General features: G+C 46.4%; 1 protein-coding gene across 1 annotated transcript in view; it reads left to right on the top strand.

Annotated features, from left to right (window-relative positions):
* znf618 (zinc finger protein 618) overlaps positions 1–14,835 on the top strand; it is a 48,671-nt gene extending 33,836 nt beyond the window's left edge. The window contains exons 11-15 of the mRNA XM_042059507.1: positions 2,399–2,443; positions 5,767–5,844; positions 11,465–11,578; positions 12,221–13,444; positions 13,547–14,835. Coding sequence (XP_041915441.1) covers positions 2,399–2,443; positions 5,767–5,844; positions 11,465–11,578; positions 12,221–13,444; positions 13,547–13,890 — 1,805 coding nt within the window. The 3' untranslated portion in view covers positions 13,891–14,835. The remainder of the gene's footprint in view (positions 1–2,398; positions 2,444–5,766; positions 5,845–11,464; positions 11,579–12,220; positions 13,445–13,546) is intronic.
* The last annotated feature ends 4,706 nt before the right edge of the window (positions 14,836–19,541 follow it).

The following is a 19,541-nucleotide window of genomic DNA, read 5'->3' as shown; positions in this document are numbered from 1 at the left end:
TAGGTTTAGTCAGATTCTTTTTTTTTTTTTTTTTTTTTTTTCGCATGTCCAAATTTCCGTCAAGGATTCCCGGGACACTGAAAGACCGGGGTAGACGAAACTTGGTGGGCATGTAACCCAACATGGATAGCATGGAACCATCGTTTTTTGTTTTGATCTGTAGCCCCCCCGCTGTACTGGACCCCCCCGAAAGGAGGGTAGGGCAGACACAGTTTTCTGTGAATATCTTCAGAACCGTAGGGCCTAGGATGACCAATTTTTTTCCGTATGTTTGCCTCCAGGGGTCATGTTAACCCATTCCATGTGCACACATGTGCATAAACAGATACACACGCACACACATACATTCACAGTAACCCTACGTATGACACATACTCACACAGTAGACATATGTACGCATGCATGCACATGCACAAACACACATACGCAGGCAAACACACAAGCACGCACACCCACCCACACACACATAAACATAAACATGTACACGCACACATGCACACAATTCAAGAATTTCTCAGAATTATGAACAGGCAAGATGGGGGTGGGGTTGTATAAAATGCATTTTACATGTGAAGTCTATGAACTAATCATGTTTTGGTACTTTTTGTCTAGCAGATACCAGTGAGAATTGAGTGTGGATAATGCAATTTAGTGATACAGTTAGAATCATATAGGCCTTTCAGCGTGATTTATTTTTGTGGAAAAAATGTGCTGGACTGGGCGGTGGTCATATTTTGAGTCCAAATAGCATTTTGTAAATTCCTCCATGTGTTAGATAATTTGTGGTCGATGATGTGTGGTGGTGTGGAGCATATTCCTCCATGTGTTGGATAATTTGTGGTCGATGATGTGTGGTGGTGTGGAGCATATTTTTCCAGCACTGGTAATGGATGTGGTGTCACCAGTGAAGAATATTTCACATTCTAAAATTATTGTTGGAGGTGAACTTCAGCTCTGGGTGGATATTCTGAGTGGCTCTGAGAGGATATATCTATTTCTAGGGATATATCTATTTGTGTCCACTTCTCTCTGTTGAGTAAAACAGATGCATACCAACTTCACTTTATCACAGGAGCTGGTGCTTTTTGCGTTTCCAATGATGTGGACTGAAATAGTCAGTTTCCAATGATGTGGACTGAAATGGTCAGTTTCCAACACGTTTGCCACTTGGCCTCTGCTACTCACTCCAGCTCTACTTGACAGGAAAACACAAGGCCCTAGTTGAAGGATTTATTCCTCCAGGTTTTTATAAAGAAATGAAGCGTCATAAGACCAGTAGTCAGTGCAAATGAAATGTGGAGGTGAGAACAGGCCTTGTACAGGAGAATTCCAGCAGTTGGAATGTTCCAAGGCCTCTAGGGTTCTAATGTGGATCCGCAGCGCACACCACAAACAAGCTTTGGCATTGTGAGAACCATGCAGTGACAACATGCAGTGCTACAACATGCAGTGCTACAACATGCAGTGACAACAACATGCAGAGACAACAACATGCAGAGACAACAACATGCAGAGACAACAACATGCAGTGCCACAACATGCAGTGCCAACAACATGCAGTGCCAACAACATGCAGTGCTACAACATGCAGTGCTACAACATGCAGTGACAACAACATGCAGTGACAACAACATGCAGTGCCACAACATGCAGTGCCACAACATGCAGTGCTACAACATGCAGAGACAACAACATGCAGTGCTACAACATGCAGTGCTACAACATGCAGTGCTACAACATGCAGTGCTACAACATGCAGTGCTACTTATATTTGTGAGTTCTTTTCATTACCGCCTCCATCACATTAGAACATCCATCAGAACTCTCGTTATTGGAGACGCATCATGATGCATTAACATACGTTACCTCATGATGCATTAACACACGTTACCTCATGATGCATTAACATACGTTACCTCATGATGCATTAACACATGTTACCAGAGATTTGTGCTCAGATGCATCTCTGACCAGCTCGGCAAGTGATTTGACTGATGGAATCCCAATGTATCTTGGTGCCTATTTTCTATTTAGTGCTGTGTGTTTGTAATCAGATTCCCCAAGACACATTTTTAAAACCATTTGAAGCATATATGGGCAGTATTGTTTGGTGGCAAACCAGTATTGTTTGGACATGACTTGCATGGATCTTGGCCACTGGCCGGATCAGAGCCACTAGTGACTGGTACCAGCCTCTACCACAGGTCAGGCAAATAAAAGGCCTTCGGTTGGACTCCGATGCTCTCTCTGTAGTGATCCAGAAATAACTGTGTTTATAGCTCATATCCCCCAGGGGAGAGGCTGCCTGTGTTGTTAGTTTCTTGTGGAATAGAAATAAAATGAAATGAAATGTCTGTAAGAGAAGATTCTGAAGCGGAACGATCCTCTGTCCTCGCAGGTGCTGGCAGTCCACTGATGACCGGGTCCTTTGGCACAACTCCGAGTGAGTAGGACCCTCCCTCCTGAACACACACACACAAACACACACACACACATCCAGTGCTGTGCATAAGTTGGCCTTTGGAATTAAAATAGTCATCACATACCCTTCACCATATCTAGATATTGGCATGGGGTACTTTCCGTAAGGTCATCTCTCAATGCAAATCAAACCAGCTAATAGGCTAACTGCTAATAGGCTAACTGCTAATAGGCTAACTGAAATGACACCATGCCCATCTCTATGTATGGTGAAGGGTATGTGATGTGGGGCTATTTTAATTCCAAATCAAACCAGCTAATAGGCTAACTGAAATGACACCATGCCCATCTCTATGTATGGTGAAGGGTATGTGATGATGTGGGGCTATTTTAATTCCAAATCAAACCAGCTAATAGGCTAACTGAGATGACACCATGCCCATCTCTATGTATGGTGAAGGGTATGTGATGTGGGTCTATTTTAATTCCAAATCAAACCAGCTAATAGGCTAACTGAAATGACACCATGCCCATCTCTATGTATGGTGAAGGGTATGTGATGATGTGGGGCTATTTTAATTCCAAAGGCCAAGGGAACTTTGCATGCATTGTATCCTGGATCCATGAAATAACTGGGCTTTAAAAATAAAAAATTAAATAAATAAAATAAAAATAAAAAGGAGTACATGCGTTGAGTTGACATCAAAATCATGTCATTCGGATGTGTTTTGAGAAAGTTCGATTTTACCGTTTTTAGTCAAAACTCGTTAGCCTGGAAGTGACCAGGGCATGTCATTTCGCCGCTACAAAACCCTATTTTTATACCTCTTCTACAGTTCCAAACAACATTACACTTACGTGGTAGTGAGTAGAGGGTCCCTAAAGCCAAACCGAAGTATCCCGAGGTCTTTATGTGGTCAGATAGAGAGTCCATAATGAATTTCATCAAGCCAGTACCTTTCCGGAAATGTCGACTCCTACGGACTTTCCCCTAAAGATGCCAGCTGCAGCAGCAACATTTCCGGAAAGGTAAATAGCATTTTGTAGCGGCGAAATTATATGCCCTGGTCACTTCCAGGCTAACGAGTTTTGACTAAAAACGGTAAAATCGAACTTTCTCAAAACACATCCGAATTACATGATTTTGATGTCAACTCAACGTATGTACTCCCAATCATCCGTAAATTGATCTAAAGTGCATTTTACTCCGGATAATTCCTTTAAGGAATAACATTTATTTATTTACGATACATGATTCATTCACAAAGAAAATTGGTGTCCTTAAAGGTTGGACTTTTCCTCATTTTTTTAATTTTTAAGACATTAAGATCAATTTCCAAAAGATGATTTTGTATTCCTCTTTTTAGTCAACTTTAGCATGGATGTCTTAACTTATGTATATAGACACACACGCACATACACGCACACACATATACACATACTGTACACACACACACACACACATATACACATACTGTACACACACATACACATACTGTACACGCACACACACACACTCTATCTCTCCATTCATTGATGTTTATTGTTTGCTCTTGTTTTCCATATTATTCAAATAATTTGCTAATTTCTACTTTTTGTAACGTCTTCATTCGCTGCATTGTGACTTAAATGAGAGGGGGTGTGTGGGGAGGGGATTAGGTAGTGTGGGGTGTGTGTGGGGAGGGGGTTAGGTAGTGTGGGGTGTGTGTGGGGAGGGGGTTAGGTAGTGTGTAGTGTGGGGGTGTGTGTGGGGAGGGGGTTAGGTAGTGTGGGGTGGTGCTGTGTGTGTGTGTGTGTGTGTGTGGGGAGGGGGTTAGGTAGTGTGGGGAGGGGTTTAGGTAGTGTGGGGTGTGTGTGGGGAGGGGGTTAGGTAGTGTGGGGTGACGCTGTGTGTAGGGAGGGGGTTAGGTAGTGTGGGGTGACGCTGTGTGTAGGGAGGGGGTTAGGTAGTGTGGGGTGATGCTGTGTGTGGGGAGGGGGTGAGGTAGTGTGGGGAGGTGGTTAGGTAGTGTGGGGTGTGTGTGGGGAGGTGGTTAGGTAGGTTGGGGTGTGTGTGGGGAGGGGGTTAGGTAATGTGGGGAGGGGGTTAGGTAGTGTGGGGTGTGTGTGTGGGGAGGGGGTTAGGTAGTGTGGGGTGTGTGTGGGGAGGGGGTTAGGTAATGTGGGGTGGTGCTGTGTGTGTGGGGAGGGGGTTAGGTAGTGTGGGGAGGGGGTTAGGTAGTGTGGGGTGTGTGTGGGGAGGGGGTTAGGTAGTTTGGGGTGTGTGTGGGGAGGGGGTTAGGTAATGTGGGGTGGTGATGTTGGAGGGGCTTAGGTAGTGTGGGGAGGGGGTTAGGTAGTGTGGGGTGACTCTGTGTGTAGGGAGGGGGTTAGGTAGTGTGGGGTGATGCTGTGTGTGGGGAGGGGGTTAGGTAGTGTGGGTGGTGCTGTTGGAGGGGGTTAGGTAGTGAGGGGAGGGGGTTAGGTAGTGTGGGGTGATGCTGTGTGTGGGGAGGGGGTTAGGTAGTGTGGGGAGGGGGTTAGGTAGTGTGGGTGGTGCTGTTGGAGGGGGTTAGGTAGTGAGGGGAGGGGGTTAGGTAGTGTGGGGTGATGCTGTGTGTAGGGAGGGGGTTAGGTAGTGTGGGGTGATGCTGTGTGTGGGGAGGGGGTTAGGTAGTGTGGGGAGGGGGTTAGGTAGTGTGGGGTGGTGCTGTTGGAGGGGGTTAGGTATTGAGGGGAGGGGGTTAGGTAGTGTGGGGTGTGTGTGGGGAGGGGGTTAGGTAGTGTGGGGTGTGTGTGGGGACGGGGTTAGGTAGTGTGGGGTGATGCTGTGTGTGTGTGGAGGGGGTTAAGTAGTGTGGGGAGGGGGTTAGGTAGTGTGCTGTGGTGCGGTTGGAGGGGGTTAGGTAGTGTGGGGTGGTGCTGTTGGACTAATATCTGGAGACCTGAGGACAGTCCATGTGATTAAGACGAGCTGAAGGACTCCTGAACACGTCAGCCATAGCAGCCGCTTTGCCGCTCAATTAAACAAACCATTTAGCTGTGCGATAACACGTGAACCATTTAGCTGTGCTACACAAGCGGAAGGAAACACGCCGTAGCCCGACTCCATGTCTCTGTGACAGACTGCCGCCCCCTTTTATTTCCTGTGAGACTTCTGATCTGCTTTAAAAGCTTTGAGTGGATAGGAGGGGAAAACATGGCCTGTCACAGTGCCCTACATTTGCTTTTGGTTCACAGTGAAGCAAGAGAGATGGCCTAGCTTGTTAGCCTAGCCTGTTAGCCTGCTAGACTGATGCTACTGCATAGCTGTTGTGTGTTTGAGTTGCTGTGTTCTGTTCTGAGCGAGAACGTGTTCTTGTCTAGAACCGTACACATGTGGAGCCTGTGGAATCCAGTTCCAGTTCTACAACAACCTGATGGAGCACATGCAGTCCCACGCTGGTGAGTTTAGACAGAGATAACCAAATACACACACACACACACCAGGGTTTACATTAGACAGTTACAGACCTAAATTGGCCGGTTCCATGTGTAGTTGTCCGACAGAAAAATATATATAAACAGACAGAATGTCCGGTGGAAAATATGCTAAATGATTTACTAACATATTAAACATGCCAACATTTACAATATGGTACCACGACAACTTAAATACTAGAAAATGTAATTTCGAGGAAATTACCAGTGCATGAAAATATAAACATACTGTATATTAACATAAAATGCAAAACAAACTTTTATTTGATAACAGTTGGCAGAAGTCATAGTTGATAACAACTGACAGTTGAAATGGCTGAACAGTTAAATAGTTGAGTAGTTTAAATAGTTAAAAATTTTAATAGTGAATTATTGTAGTGAGGACATTTATTTTGAAACAGTTGTGGGCAGAGGAAATAGTTGAACAGGATCTGTAGAGCCAGATTGTATGTTTAAAGCCTGAGACAGCGTATATAGTTTAAAAGTTAAATATATAGAGTGTGTAATGGATGTTGATGGACAGAAAGTTGAATGGATGTTGATAGGCAGATTGTTTAATGGATGTTGATGTATAGTTTAATGGGTGGATGAGTGAATGTTTGAAGAGGATGAATGGATAGAAAGTTGGATGGAATGTGCCTTATATCCTTGTAGAATGGAGAGACACAGAGAGTTGGCCTAGTTAAGCAGAAAGCAGTTGATACAAGTGCAATCAGTTTAACTGGCCCTTTGATGGGCCCTAGTAGTGAGCAGCTGGAAGTTGATACAAGTGCAAATCAAGTTAATTAGTCCATTGTGATGTCATCAGCCCATGTTAAGTCTATGGGGAAAAATAAGCTATAAAGTTTACACTGCAAAAACTGCTTATCTAACAAAAGCTAACCAAGTGTTATTAATCTTATATCAAGATAAAAAAAAACTAGTTGGTATTGTTTTCAGTATAAAGAGACTTACCTAGCGCTTTCTTGTGAAATCATTTGACTTAATTAAAAAAAATTCTCATCCTGAAAACAAGCAAATTTGTCTGCCAGTGCGTTAAGCAAATTTGTCCTAAAAACAAGCAAATTTGTCTGCCAGTGCATTGAGCAACTTTGTCTTGATAAGACTCCTTAAAATAAGTTAAAGTCTTCTTAAATTAAGTCAAAATGATCTTTTGAGAGGGCGCTAGGTAAGTCTTTCATACTAAAAACAATACCAAATAGATTTTTTAATCTTAACCCTTTAGGCGCCAGAGGTTTTTTTCCGAAACGATCAATTTTGACATCTTCATTTCAAAAGGCTATATCTTAAAAGTGATAAAAGACTTTCTGTAAATTAGAGAAATATTAAGGATGACCCAAAGTTTATGTAGAGATTAAATGTTATTTGCATATTATGACGTCATATGTTGGCGGCCATCTTGGATTATGTTTGAATGATAAAATGCACCACTTCTTTCCCCCCAAAATGTCCCTTCTGTATGCTATATTGCACAATACTGAATGCTCAGGTAAATAGTAAGTAGTGAACAAACTGTGTAAATCATTACTAATAAATGGCAGAAACAAACCAAATGCATGTAGCGGTAGACTGGCCTTTTGCTGTAGAGATTTTCCATTTACTACATACAGTAGGCACTCTGATTCCATGTATGGGGCACATATATATTATTCAGATGACACACAAACACAAGTAGACAAGACCTGTTTAGTTCAAAAGCTAATTTGCCACGGCAAGGCACAGATCAGGAGTGAGATGACGAGACAAGACAAGAGACAATGTTTTTTTTCTTTTTGTTGTTTTTGTTGATGTTTTTTTTTTTTCTTAGCTGACAAAGACACACACATCACAAGGACATGAACACACAAAAAGGAACACATAGTGTATGTCCTAAATGATCAGGGAAATAGATAGCAAATCAACAGTGTAAATCATTACTAATAAATGGCTGACATTTTTTTTTTTTTTATGTAGCAGGCCTTTTGCTGTAGAGATAACGACTTCCTATCCCTATCCATACAGGGCCGGCATTCCCATCATCTTGTGATAGACTTTGCATGACCTAGTGTGTGTGTGTGTGTGTGTGTGTGTGTGTGTGGGAGAGGGAGAGAGAGAGAGCGTCACCACCTCCACCATGCGAGCAGCATAGCCAGATCTGCCTCGCGCGCGCCGAGTGGAGAGAATTTGCGCAGCTCGGACTAGGCCTACTGTCATTCTCATTGCGACTCCCCACACTGCCACTACGTTCCCCCCTAACTGTCCTATGAGCACTTCGACCTCGTCTAACATACCCAGTGGCATTAGACAAAGGCTCCACCACGTTACTGTCGCCGCGATTGTGGAGAGGCACACGTTCAGAAGACAGAAGCTAGCGCTATGGACATTAGGCTACCTCCAGCCTCGTTCGCCACACCACTAACACCCTGCTAACTTCCCGATGAACACTCCGAACCCGTGAAACATTATTCCCACCAGTGACATTGGGCAAACGATTCAACGTTTGTGCTTGGTGTAAGCTAAACTATGGAGTAAACTCTCACTTTGTCCAGCTGCATCATTGCAAGGCAGGGACTCATCTGAAGCCTCACTAAACGAATCACCGTCATTTTCTGAAGGCAGATATTCCCCTTCAGAATCAGGGTCCGCGAATAGAAGACCCAACACTTCATTTCGGGTAAACTTTTTTGATGCCATTAGATGATAATCTAATGCAAATACTCGCTGACGTTGACAATATCGCTCTGACAAAGTGGCTCACACTAGCTCCGGTATTGCACGCACTGATTCACTGCAGCTGTAGCGCAAAAGTTTTGTTTAAAGCATGACTCTTTTCCGACTCGGGAATGACGTATGACATGTCTGCCTTCTAGTGGAGTGGAGGTCGAACGAAATATGACCCCCTATTTGACTAAATCGGCCGTTTTATTCAGTACCGCATCTTGTCGACTATAGTCGACTGTGGCGCCTAGAGGGTTAATATAAGAACAATAAGATTATAGAATTCATTTTTTGCAGTGAAAAGTGAAAAATACATTCCCTATGTGTCCTTATCAAGACCTACGTTACAAAGTTTGAATGAAGTTTCTACGTTAAACGGTTAAAGCTGAATTAGATGCAGAAATTTGGTGGGAAGAATAATAATAAGACGACGACGACTTCGGATAACAGAACAGTGCATTTTCATGCACTGTAATCAACAGCCTGTGAAATGTTTGTTTTTTATTCAAGGACACACAAGTAGTGGATTAGTAGGCTGCTTCAACATGGTCAGGCCAGTCATTTACTTTTATAAACGCGGGGCAACATAACGAAGCATTCTGAAGCCCTGTTTCTTTTCTCCCAGGCCAGGCCATTGTGCACCGACGGAGGGGTGCGCTTTTCTCCCTCGAGATACTTTCTCCTCCGATAATAAACTTGTACTCATAACGAAAGGCAATTGAGTAAAGAGTAGATTACTTGCCAAAAAATGAACTTGAGTGCGAGTAGAACAGTTTTGAAAAAAGAATATGGAAAGTTGCCGTTCCTCAAAAAATACTTTACTCATATAAAGCTATCTATACTCACTATAAAGCTATCTATGCTAACTATAAAGTTATCTATGCTAACTTTAAAGCTATCTATGCTAACTATAAAGTTATCTATGCTAACTATAAAGCTATCTATGCTAATCTATACTAACTATAAAGCATAAAGCTATCTATTCTAACTATAAAACTATCTATACTAACTATAAAGCTAGACGAAAGATTCCAAACTTATGCATTCATTTATTAGCCCAGTGTCATTTATTAGCCACGTTTCTGCAGCCCCCCTGAGGATGCCAGACGGCACCCCAGTTGAGAAACACTGATGTAGGCTATGACGGTGCACAATGACAAATGCACACGCACTCACACACGCACGCACGCAGACACACACACACACGCTCATAGACACTTATATGCCGTGGAGGCCTGTCCAGGTCAGGGCATTCTTAACTGTCTAGTATGTTTGACCCGGGGGCTATCCTCTCTCTGCTAGTTACTCTGCTAGTGTGTGTGTGTGTGTGCGTGACCTTGGAGAACACGTTTTGTTTTAACCTGAATGCTACTCTCTGCGGTTTGCATAAAGCCTGAATGCTACTCTCTGCGGTTTGCATAAAGCCTCATTGCTGCATAAACATCAGACAGAATGCTGTTCAGACTTCAGGGAAACACTGACACACCTTGTGAGCACTGATGCACCTTGTGAACACTGACACACCCTGTAGGCAGTGACACACCCTGTAGGCACTATGGCTGTCACTTTACGTTCGAAAATCGATTGCACAATCGATTGGACCAAACAAGTTTCGAAAACTAAAATAGGGAATCGATTTTAACCAAATATGTACACTATTAATTTTAAACGAATTAAACAAATAAAAAAGATAGATGTAACAAAATTCACAAACAAGCACATAAGAATATAAAAGAATTCCAAAGTGCAGTAAGTATTGCGAAAGTTAAAAAGAAAATTCCCACCAATTTTACGCACCGGCAACAGCTGTTTCAATCAGCTGTTGTGCTGCTCGTGTTTTGCCAAAAAATGGACAACGCGATCAACCTGTGCGACGTGTAGAGAGACGAGTGATGGGCCCTAATAACTTGAGGAGTTCGATGTGGAAGTACTTCGGATTTTTGGTATACAAAACTATGGAGAAGAACAAAGCGGTAGGCTATGCAAACTGCAATCGAGTTCTACGTAGGTGAAATTTGTTTGACATTTCTAATCGTAAACACAGACACAGCTACGTTGAAGCCTGCAGTCATGTTTGTCACTGATGTAATGGCAGTCCACTCTGCTTATTGGTTTTCAAGAATGTTGCACTCCTGTTTGTCATTGTGCACGAAACTTCACGCCAATAAATCATCAGAAATATTGCTGGCTTGCGTCTACAAGCGCCCTCTTACGTTCGTCCTAATGCCTGTTAGTTGTTTGTGGATTGGCCTATATTTAGCGTTGAAAATGGAAACGTTTAGAAAAAGGTCTTTAAACGTCTTTAAAAAATCGATGTTACAATCGATTTAATGAACACTTATGTCTCAAATCGAACAGGATTTTTTCACAAAAGTGACAGCCCTAGTAGGCACTGACACCCTGTGAGCACTGACACACCCTGTAGGCACTGACACACCCTGTAAGCACTGGCATTCCCTGTAGGCAGTGACGCACCCTGTAGGCTCTGTCATACTGACACACCCTGTGAGCACTGACATACCCTGTAGGCACTGACACACCCTGTGAGCACGAGTTAGCAAACCCCAAAACTCCACATGCATCCTGTCTCTGGATATTTCTGGAAATGTCTGTTGTTGTGTCAGTTGTGAAGTGTGTAGGTACTTGCTGTGTACAGGGGATTGGCGTCATTTTTCACATCTTGCACAAAAATCTTAAGTTAAAACAGCTTTATTTTTTCATAAAATGATTTGCCTTTATTGTTTTCTGTCTTCAAATTTCAAAAGTCTCTCTTTATGTTTCTGTCATTACGTTACACATGCTGTGTGTGTGTGTGTGTGTGTGTGTGTGTGTGTGTGTGTGTGTGTTTCTCATGTGTGTGTTTCCTTATTCTGTCGTCCCTACACAGCGGACAATGAGAACCACTCTAAGGTGGAGTCTTCTAAAAGCTGCGTTGCTGCAGTGGCTCAGGACCAGGTGTGGAAATCACCTCAGCCTGCACAGCGTAACCACACAACCTATCGTGAGTGTCCACGCGCACACACACACACACGCCCCCATCACCCTTCAGATCACTGAAAAAAATATGATAATTGATTGAATAATTGATATTTGAGCTTTGGTAACTTTCATTCTCCCTTTGTCCTTTCTCTTTCTCTCTCTCTCTCTCTCCCTCTCTCCCTCCCTCTCTCTCTGTGTCTGTCTCTCTCTTCCTCTTCCTCCCTCTCCCTCCCTCTCTCTCTGTCTGTGTCTCTCTCTTTCTCTTTCTCTCTCTCTCCCCCCCCCCTCCCTCTCTCTCTCCCTCCCCCTCCCTCTCTCTCTCCCTCTCTCCCCCTCCCTCTCCCTCTCTCTCTCCCTCCCTCTCTCTCTCTCTCCCTCTTTCTCTCCCCCCCTCCCCCTCTCTCTCCCTCTCTCTCCCTCCCTCTCTCTCTCCCTCTCTCTCCCTCCCTCTCTCCCTCTTTCTCCCCCCCCCTCCCTCTCTCTCTCCCTCTCTCTCTCCCTCTCTCTCTCTCCCTCCCTCTCTCTCTCTCTCCCTCTTTCTCTCCCCCCCCTCCCTCTCTCCCCCTCTCTGTGTCTTTCTCTCTCTCTCCCCCCCTCTCTCTCTCCCCCTCCCTCTCTCTCTCCCTCCCTCTCTCCCCCCCTCTCTCCCCCTCTCTCTCTCCAGAGGAGAACAGGCTGCTCCCTGAGAAAGAGCGTCAGCAGGTGTCTGAGCGGCTGCTGCGTCTGATGTGTGCTGACCTGGGCCTACTGAGCGCGCTCAACAGCAAGGACTTCCTGAAGCTGGCTCAGACGCTGGTGGACACGGGCTCGCGGCACGGTGCCTACAACCTGCGCGAGGCGCTGGGCTCGGACCTCAGCCTGCTGGCGCTGCGCCAGCTGCCCCGCATGTACAACCAGGTGAAGGTCAAGGTCACGTGTGCGCTGGGGTCTAGCGCGTCCCACGGCATCGCCGTGACGTGCCACTCGCAGGCGGCGGGGCCAGACGCCTGCTACGTGCTGACGGCCTACCAGGTGGAGGGCGGGCGGCCGCGGCGCTACGTGCTGGGCATCCGGGAGGCGGGGCTGAGGGAGGGGCCAGAGCAGGTGCACCACTGGGCGCAGAACGTGCTGTCGGAGTTCGTCATGTCGGAGATGCGCACGGTGTACGTGACGGAGGGCCGGGTGTGGGCGTCGGCGCAGGCCTTCTGCGGCCGTGGAGGGGGAGGGGTCAGTCTGCGCTGCGCGGGCTGCTCGCTGGGCGCCGTGGTCCAGGCGGTGTTGGGCAGGAGAAGCCTGCAAGCGCGCGGCCTCCACGAACTGGGCGAGCTGCTGGCCACCTGCAGGGACATCGCCAGCACCACCAACTTCCTCAGCGGCAGCGGCGGCGGAGCGGGCGAGGGGAAAGCGGCCGACGAGCCGGCCCCTAGCCCGCCCTGCTGGGACCCCACGGCCGAAGCGCTGCTGAAGGTGCACGAGCACTTCGAGGCCATCTGCGAGGCGTACGGCCGCTCCAAGTGGACGGCGCCGCTGCTGCAGGGCCTGAACAAGCACATGCTGGGGACGCTGGCATGCCTGCTGGCACCCTTACGCCAGGCGGCCCTGGAGCTGGGCTCCGAGCGCCGGCCCACGCTGCAGCAGGTGCTGCCCGTCTACCTGCGGCTGGAGAAGCTGTTCACTGCCAAGGCGGGCGAGGCGGGTGCCGGCGGCAGCAAGCTGTGCCACTACTTCCTGGAGGCGCTGAAGGAGCAGTTCAAGGTGGAGCGTGCCCACCAGGTTGCCATGGTGCTCGACCCTCAGCTCAAGCTGCGCCCCGCGCTCGCCTACCAGCACGACGACATCATGGGGCGCGTCTGCGAGATGGCTCTGGGCATGAAGGAGTCCGGGGGTGGAGGAGGAGGAGGAGGAGGTGGTGGTGGTGCAGGAGGAGGTGGTGGTGGAGGAGCTGGAGGACCAGGAGGTGGTGGAGCACCAGGAGGTGGTGGAGGTGTTGGTGTAGGAGGAGGTGGGGGAGGTGAGGACCGGGACTGCGATGGCTCTCTGCTGGCGAAGCGCGGGCGTGTGGACGGGTCGGGACCGGACAGTGCGGAGGAGGCCCAGGTGAGGAAGGAGCTGTTCCAGTACCTGGCCGAGCCGCTGTTCCACGCCACACCTGACCTGTTCCAGTACTGGAACTCCGCCGTGGACAAGTTCCCGCGCCTGGCGCGCTTGGCCCTCTGGCTCTTGGCTGTGCCCGCGGTCGGGGTGCGCAGCGAGTGTGTCAGCATGTGCCAACAGAGCCTGGCGCTTAAGAGGAAGAAGCAGGTGACGGCCGAGGAGATGAACAAGCTGGTGTTCCTCAAGGTCAACACGGCCTGAGGAGATGAACAAGCTGGTGTTCCTCAAGGTCAACAGGCCTGAGGAGATGAACAAGCTGGTGTTCCTCAAGGCCAACACGGCCTGAAGCACCTCACACGACGCAACACAACATAGCATGGCACAACATCTCCTCCTCTACTCTCTCTCTCTGTTTGTCTGTCTGTCTCTCTCTGTACTCCTCCTCCTTTCTCTTTCCCTCCCTCTCTTTCTCTCTCTCTGTCTTTCGGAATCACGACTGTTCCAGTGCCAGACGGGTGACAACTGAAGGGTCCAGACTCAGTGAAGGAGCTGAGAGACCTCTAGAGACCTCTTGGATCAGCCCAGGAGGGGTCCAGACCTCTAGAGACCTCTTGGATCAGCCCAGGAGGGGTCCAGACCTCTAGAGACCCGTCGTCTCGGATCAGCCCAGGGCCCGCTGACCAAACACCAAATTTCCACAAACTCTGTTTTCCTAAAGACTTGTCTACAGGGGCCCCTTCATGGTACATGACCTAAGTCACTTTTGACAGATGAAACATGCTTTTTAAAACTCTTTTTTGGTTCCCTTAGAGTATCATAATCTCTTATTATCTTTGACCAGCCTTTTGAATCCTCTGTTTAAGTGTTTAAATTTAAAAATGATGTGTGTACTATTATGAGCAGAACCCGCGCTGGGCTTGTTGTTTTGTGTTTCTGGCTCTCCGCAGACGTTCCCCAGCTCTTTGCCCTGGGGCGTCCCCAACAGAGGCCCCAAACACTGAGCTCTACAGGCAGGGCCCTCTATGGGGCACTGAGCTCTCCAGGCAGGGCCCTCTCTATGGGGCACTGAGCTCTCCAGGCAGGGCCCTCTCTATGGGGCACTCACTGTAGTTTCAGGAGGATGACTAAACTATACCTCACAGCTTTAACTTGTTTCTGGTCTATGATCTATGAGTTTGTAATCTTGTAAATACACTTATGAACGTAGATGAGTTGTGTTTTTGTTTTGAACATTTAAAAAGAAACAAAAAGAAAAACAAAGCCAAGTTGTATAAGTGGTAGAGCCGTACAGGACATGGAAGCCTTTTGGCTATTATTTAGCACCTACTGAAACCACAAAGCAAAGCAGGACATGGTGGGGGGAAGAGATCAGGAACTATACATAAATGTCGCATGATATTTATTTATATAAATATATCTGTATCTGTATGTAGGCTATGAGTCCTAGTTCTTATATCTTCGGCCACGTATGAGCGATAAAACAGTTGTATTGTTCCAGTGGCAACATCACACTGAAGTCCCTGGTTTCAACACTATGGACAACAGAAAGCGTAGCTTTTGTGGGAAATGGCTCAGTTTTCAGTGGGTTTAGCTGCCTTTGGTGCTAGCAACTCATCAGACGGTCAATGATGTGGTCCAACTCTGAAAGGTGGCCTAAATGTGGTTGACATGAGCTACGGTATAAAGGTGGTCTTCTCTCCTGAGAACGTTCTGATGAAGGGAGGGGCAATGCCGAACGTTCTGATGAAGGGAGGGGCAATGCCAAGTGTTCTGATGAAGGGAGGGGCCATGCCAAGTGTTCTGATGAAGGGAGGGGGCAGGAAAAAGGGGCAGGAAGGAAGGAGACCCCCCCCCCTGATTCCACATTACGACGAGCTTGTCACAACGTACTGAAGTCCCCTCTGGCCTACCGATACTACCGTTAGCTCTGCATACTCTGTCCGTCTGAAGGGTCAGTCGGTCATCCCTTCATTGGTCAGTTGGTCATCCCTTCATTGATTATTCTGCCTTTTGGGTACAGCATCCTGACCTGGATGGTGCTATCGATGCAGTACGTAAACTGAGAGACATCAACTGGTCAGGGTGCTGTTAGCCAGTCATAGTCCTGCTGAGGTCACAGACGTCTGTTATGTCTGTCTCACTCCACTCCACTCACTCTGTCTGTGTGTTTGGTGTCACTTCGCCATGCTGCACTCACTCTGTCTGTGTGTTTGGTGTCACTTCGCCATGCTGTTTTTAGCTACATCGCAACTTGAAGGTTTCAGATGGGATGGGTTCAGTCCACTGTAGTCTTTCAGTTTTTGCCTTCACCTCACAGTTGTTAAGTGTGTGCATATGTGTGTGTGTGTGTGTGTGTTTGTGTGTGTGTTTACCATCGCTGAGCTGAAATCAAAGTCTTCCTTGTCCGTCAAGTGTTGATCTGCCTCTTGATTGACAAAGTGTCACTGCTAAGAATTGCATTGCGATTACGATCTATTTATTTGAAATGGCTCCATTTCTATATGGTCCTCTATTGTCTTACTGACGTATTGTCTTGAATAATGCTGATAAGATGTCATTACTGCCTTATAAGTTATTTTTGTTTTCACGTAAGTGTTTTAAATGCTTCCCTTTGATTGGCATGTGTTACCGGGCCTAATGTAGTGTTACCAAAACACTCCTACTAATCTAATGTACTAATCTAATGTACTCTAATGAAAGAAACTTGATCATTGTGAAATCTTTCACACACAAGTAGCCCAAAGAAGAGGGCTGAAATGGTTGGCTGGCCTGGTGTTCCCACGCACATGCACTGGATTGCACTAATGTGGCCTCTTTGCCGTTTTGAAAGCAGGGGATGGTACTTTTGAGTTCAGCATACCTGTCTGGTTATACGAAGTGTCCAGCTTCACACAACCACACATCAGTGTGACGTGTATTTATGCACCTGAACTGTAACAGGCCTTGGTCCTTCCTGAACTATGCTTGTGTGTTTTGGGATCTCATCAGCCTTACCCTACTCTCAAATGTACCCCTCTTTGTCAAAGAGTTATTGTTGTGCAGCTTTCATATATTACATTTTTTCATAGTAAACACAGAAATGTTTGGGCTTGAATAAGGGTTCAAGTTATTTAGCACGATATGACCTACTTACAGCAGAAAAGGAACTGCCAGCCTCTTTGCTCAATTCACTTGATGCAGTTCCCCATTTCAAATGCAGATGTAGTTTTTTTTTCTTCAAAGTTTTGTCTGTGTCGTCATGTCAACAATGCTTCTGATATTACAGTGGATGGAAAGTCTCTAAATGCCTCTTTAACCCTCCTGCTGTGTTCGCGGTCAAATGTGACCGATTGACACTTCTTCTCTCTCAAAAATATTGTTAACTTATTTTGACAACCATGAGGCTTCATGCCTGTTAAAGGAATTATCCGGAGTAAAATGCACTTTAGATCGATTTACGGATGATTGGGAGTACATGCGTTGAGTTGACATCCAAATCATGTCATTCGGATGTGTTTTGAGAAAGTTCGATGTTACCGTTTCTAGTCAAAACTAGTAAACATGAAACGAACACAACAGGAGGGTTAATTCAAGTGAAAAAGCCCAGCGATTGTGCAAGTAGAAATCAAAACTACATCATCCATCACAAAAAAAATGATTGCAGTCAAGTATTACAGGCATTATTTCAGAATTGATTGGATGTCTGCAAGCACCACATCTGTTTTTGTTGTTGTTTATTTGAGGGGGGGGGGGGGGTACTTTACGTGGAAGATGGAGTTAGAATCAAACCCCCGTCTCCATGGCTACATGAACCCACAAGCAGGCACCTCTGCCAGAATTCAGGCGTGGGCCGGGCTGTAAGATTTGAAAATAGGTAATTATATAAGAAATATATATCTATAAGAAATGTCTATCCCCCTCCATCGTTTCAGGATGCCTCCTGCCTGATGTCCCCCCTCTGTGGTCATCTGTGTCCACATGTTTGTCTCAATCTCCCGCATTACTATGGATGTGACCACAAAGTTAGGCAGGAACATTTCTACAAGGACAAGGCCCAGGACTACGAGATCTCTTCCGTTCTTTTACTAGATCATTTGTGCTTCAGTGATTTATTTTGTGCGGTCATCAGAATTGGTTTTCATTCCATTTGCCAGCACTTGAGGCTGCTGCAGGGAGACACATATAGTTGGCGCATGGTGAGGGGTTAGGTGCCTTGCTTAAGCACTTCAGCCGTGGATGTGGGCATGGGACAGCAGTGCTCAACCACTTCTCCCACCCACATTTTTCCTACTGCTCGGGGATCAAACAGGCAACCCTTCGGTTACAACCCTGAAGCCCTAACCAGTAGGCCACGACTGCACACACACACACACACACACACACACACCCTAACCCTAACCAGTAGGCCACGGCTGCACACACACACACACCCACCCTAACCAGTAGGCCACGATGGCACACACACACACCCTAACCAGTAGGCCACGGCTGCACACACACACACACACCCTAACCAGTTGGCCACGACTGCATACACACACACACCCTAAGCAGTAGGCCACGGCTGCACACACACACACACCCTAAGCAGTAGGCCACGGCTGCACACACACGCACACACACTAAGCAGTAGGCCACGGCTACACACACACACACACACACTAAGCAGTAGGCCACGGCTACACACACACACACACTAAGCAGTAGGCCACAACTGGCCGCCTGGCTAACGGCTGGACAGAGCTGCTCAACATGTGAGGAATGGGAAGGGTGAAGACAGCCTGCTGTGTCTGTCGGTGGCCACCAGGGGGCAGAGTGGAGTAGCAATGTGCAGAGATGTGGAGGCGGAAGGACGCCACAGGGAGTGTCTGGACACCATACCTCTTTTTATACCGGACTATTTGAAACGTTTCAATATGGGCTAATTGAGCTCATTTCTGAGGTACAGAGATGTATTCTGACTGAACTCTTGGCTAAAGGAGTATTTCAAGGACATGCTGGCTGAGTTTGAAGTCCAGAGTTTGTGATTCTGGGACTGAACTGTGGTGACAGGTTTTTGTTTGATAGTTTTGGTGGATGGCCCTTATGTTTCACCATGTTGGCTTTTGTCAGTACATGACTCATTAGTACTGTGCTGTAAATGAACATGTGTTTGAACCATATTATGTTTGTTTATGTATATGGTCACTAAAATGATTCGTTTTCTTGAAAGTTTTATTTTCTTTATTTTAAAATCTTTTTCCACTTTTCTCACCAATTCCTTACCAGCTTGGGCAGGTGTTTCTCATGCTTCTGTGTGTTTGAGTTGGTATAAGCAGTAGACCTAATTTATACTTTTTTAGCAACACTATTTTTATATATTCGCTGATAACATTTCTGAAGAGCACAGCGCCGGCCAACATCCTTAGAATCTATTTACCCTTGTAGTACGTGCTGTGTGAGAACAATAAATCACTTGCTGAAATGGACACTGTGTGTGTGTGTGTGTGTGTGTGTGTGTGTGTGTGTGTGTGTGTGTGTGTGTGCGGTGGCACAAAAAGTGGGTATGCGCTATATGCGGCGCAGCACCATGGGGGCGCCAAAGCAATGGTAAAAAAAACAAAAATAATAATAATAATAATAATAATAATATATTTGGTATATTCTGTATGTAGCTACTGTTGTATGTTTCTAAATCATGTCTGCATTTCCTCAATGTTAAATAACATTTTAGAGGACTAACAGGCTAGAGTAGGCGCCCTATCTCATAAGATTCCATCATAGAATGTTGACATAGAAGAGGGAGTGGGGGCGCCATGAGCGCTGAGTGAGCAGGTACGAGTAGTGAGTTGCCGTCTGGAAAAAGATGGATACAGCAAAAAAAAGCTGTCGGGGGGCTAAAATAGAAAAAGAAAGAGGGAAAATGAGATGGCATGTCAAGGGATGTGACAGTA

Source organism: Alosa sapidissima, chromosome 13 (genome assembly GCF_018492685.1).
Source record: "Alosa sapidissima isolate fAloSap1 chromosome 13, fAloSap1.pri, whole genome shotgun sequence".
NCBI lineage: Eukaryota > Metazoa > Chordata > Actinopteri > Clupeiformes > Clupeidae > Alosa > Alosa sapidissima.
This window is presented reverse-complemented; position numbering and strand designations above follow the sequence as displayed.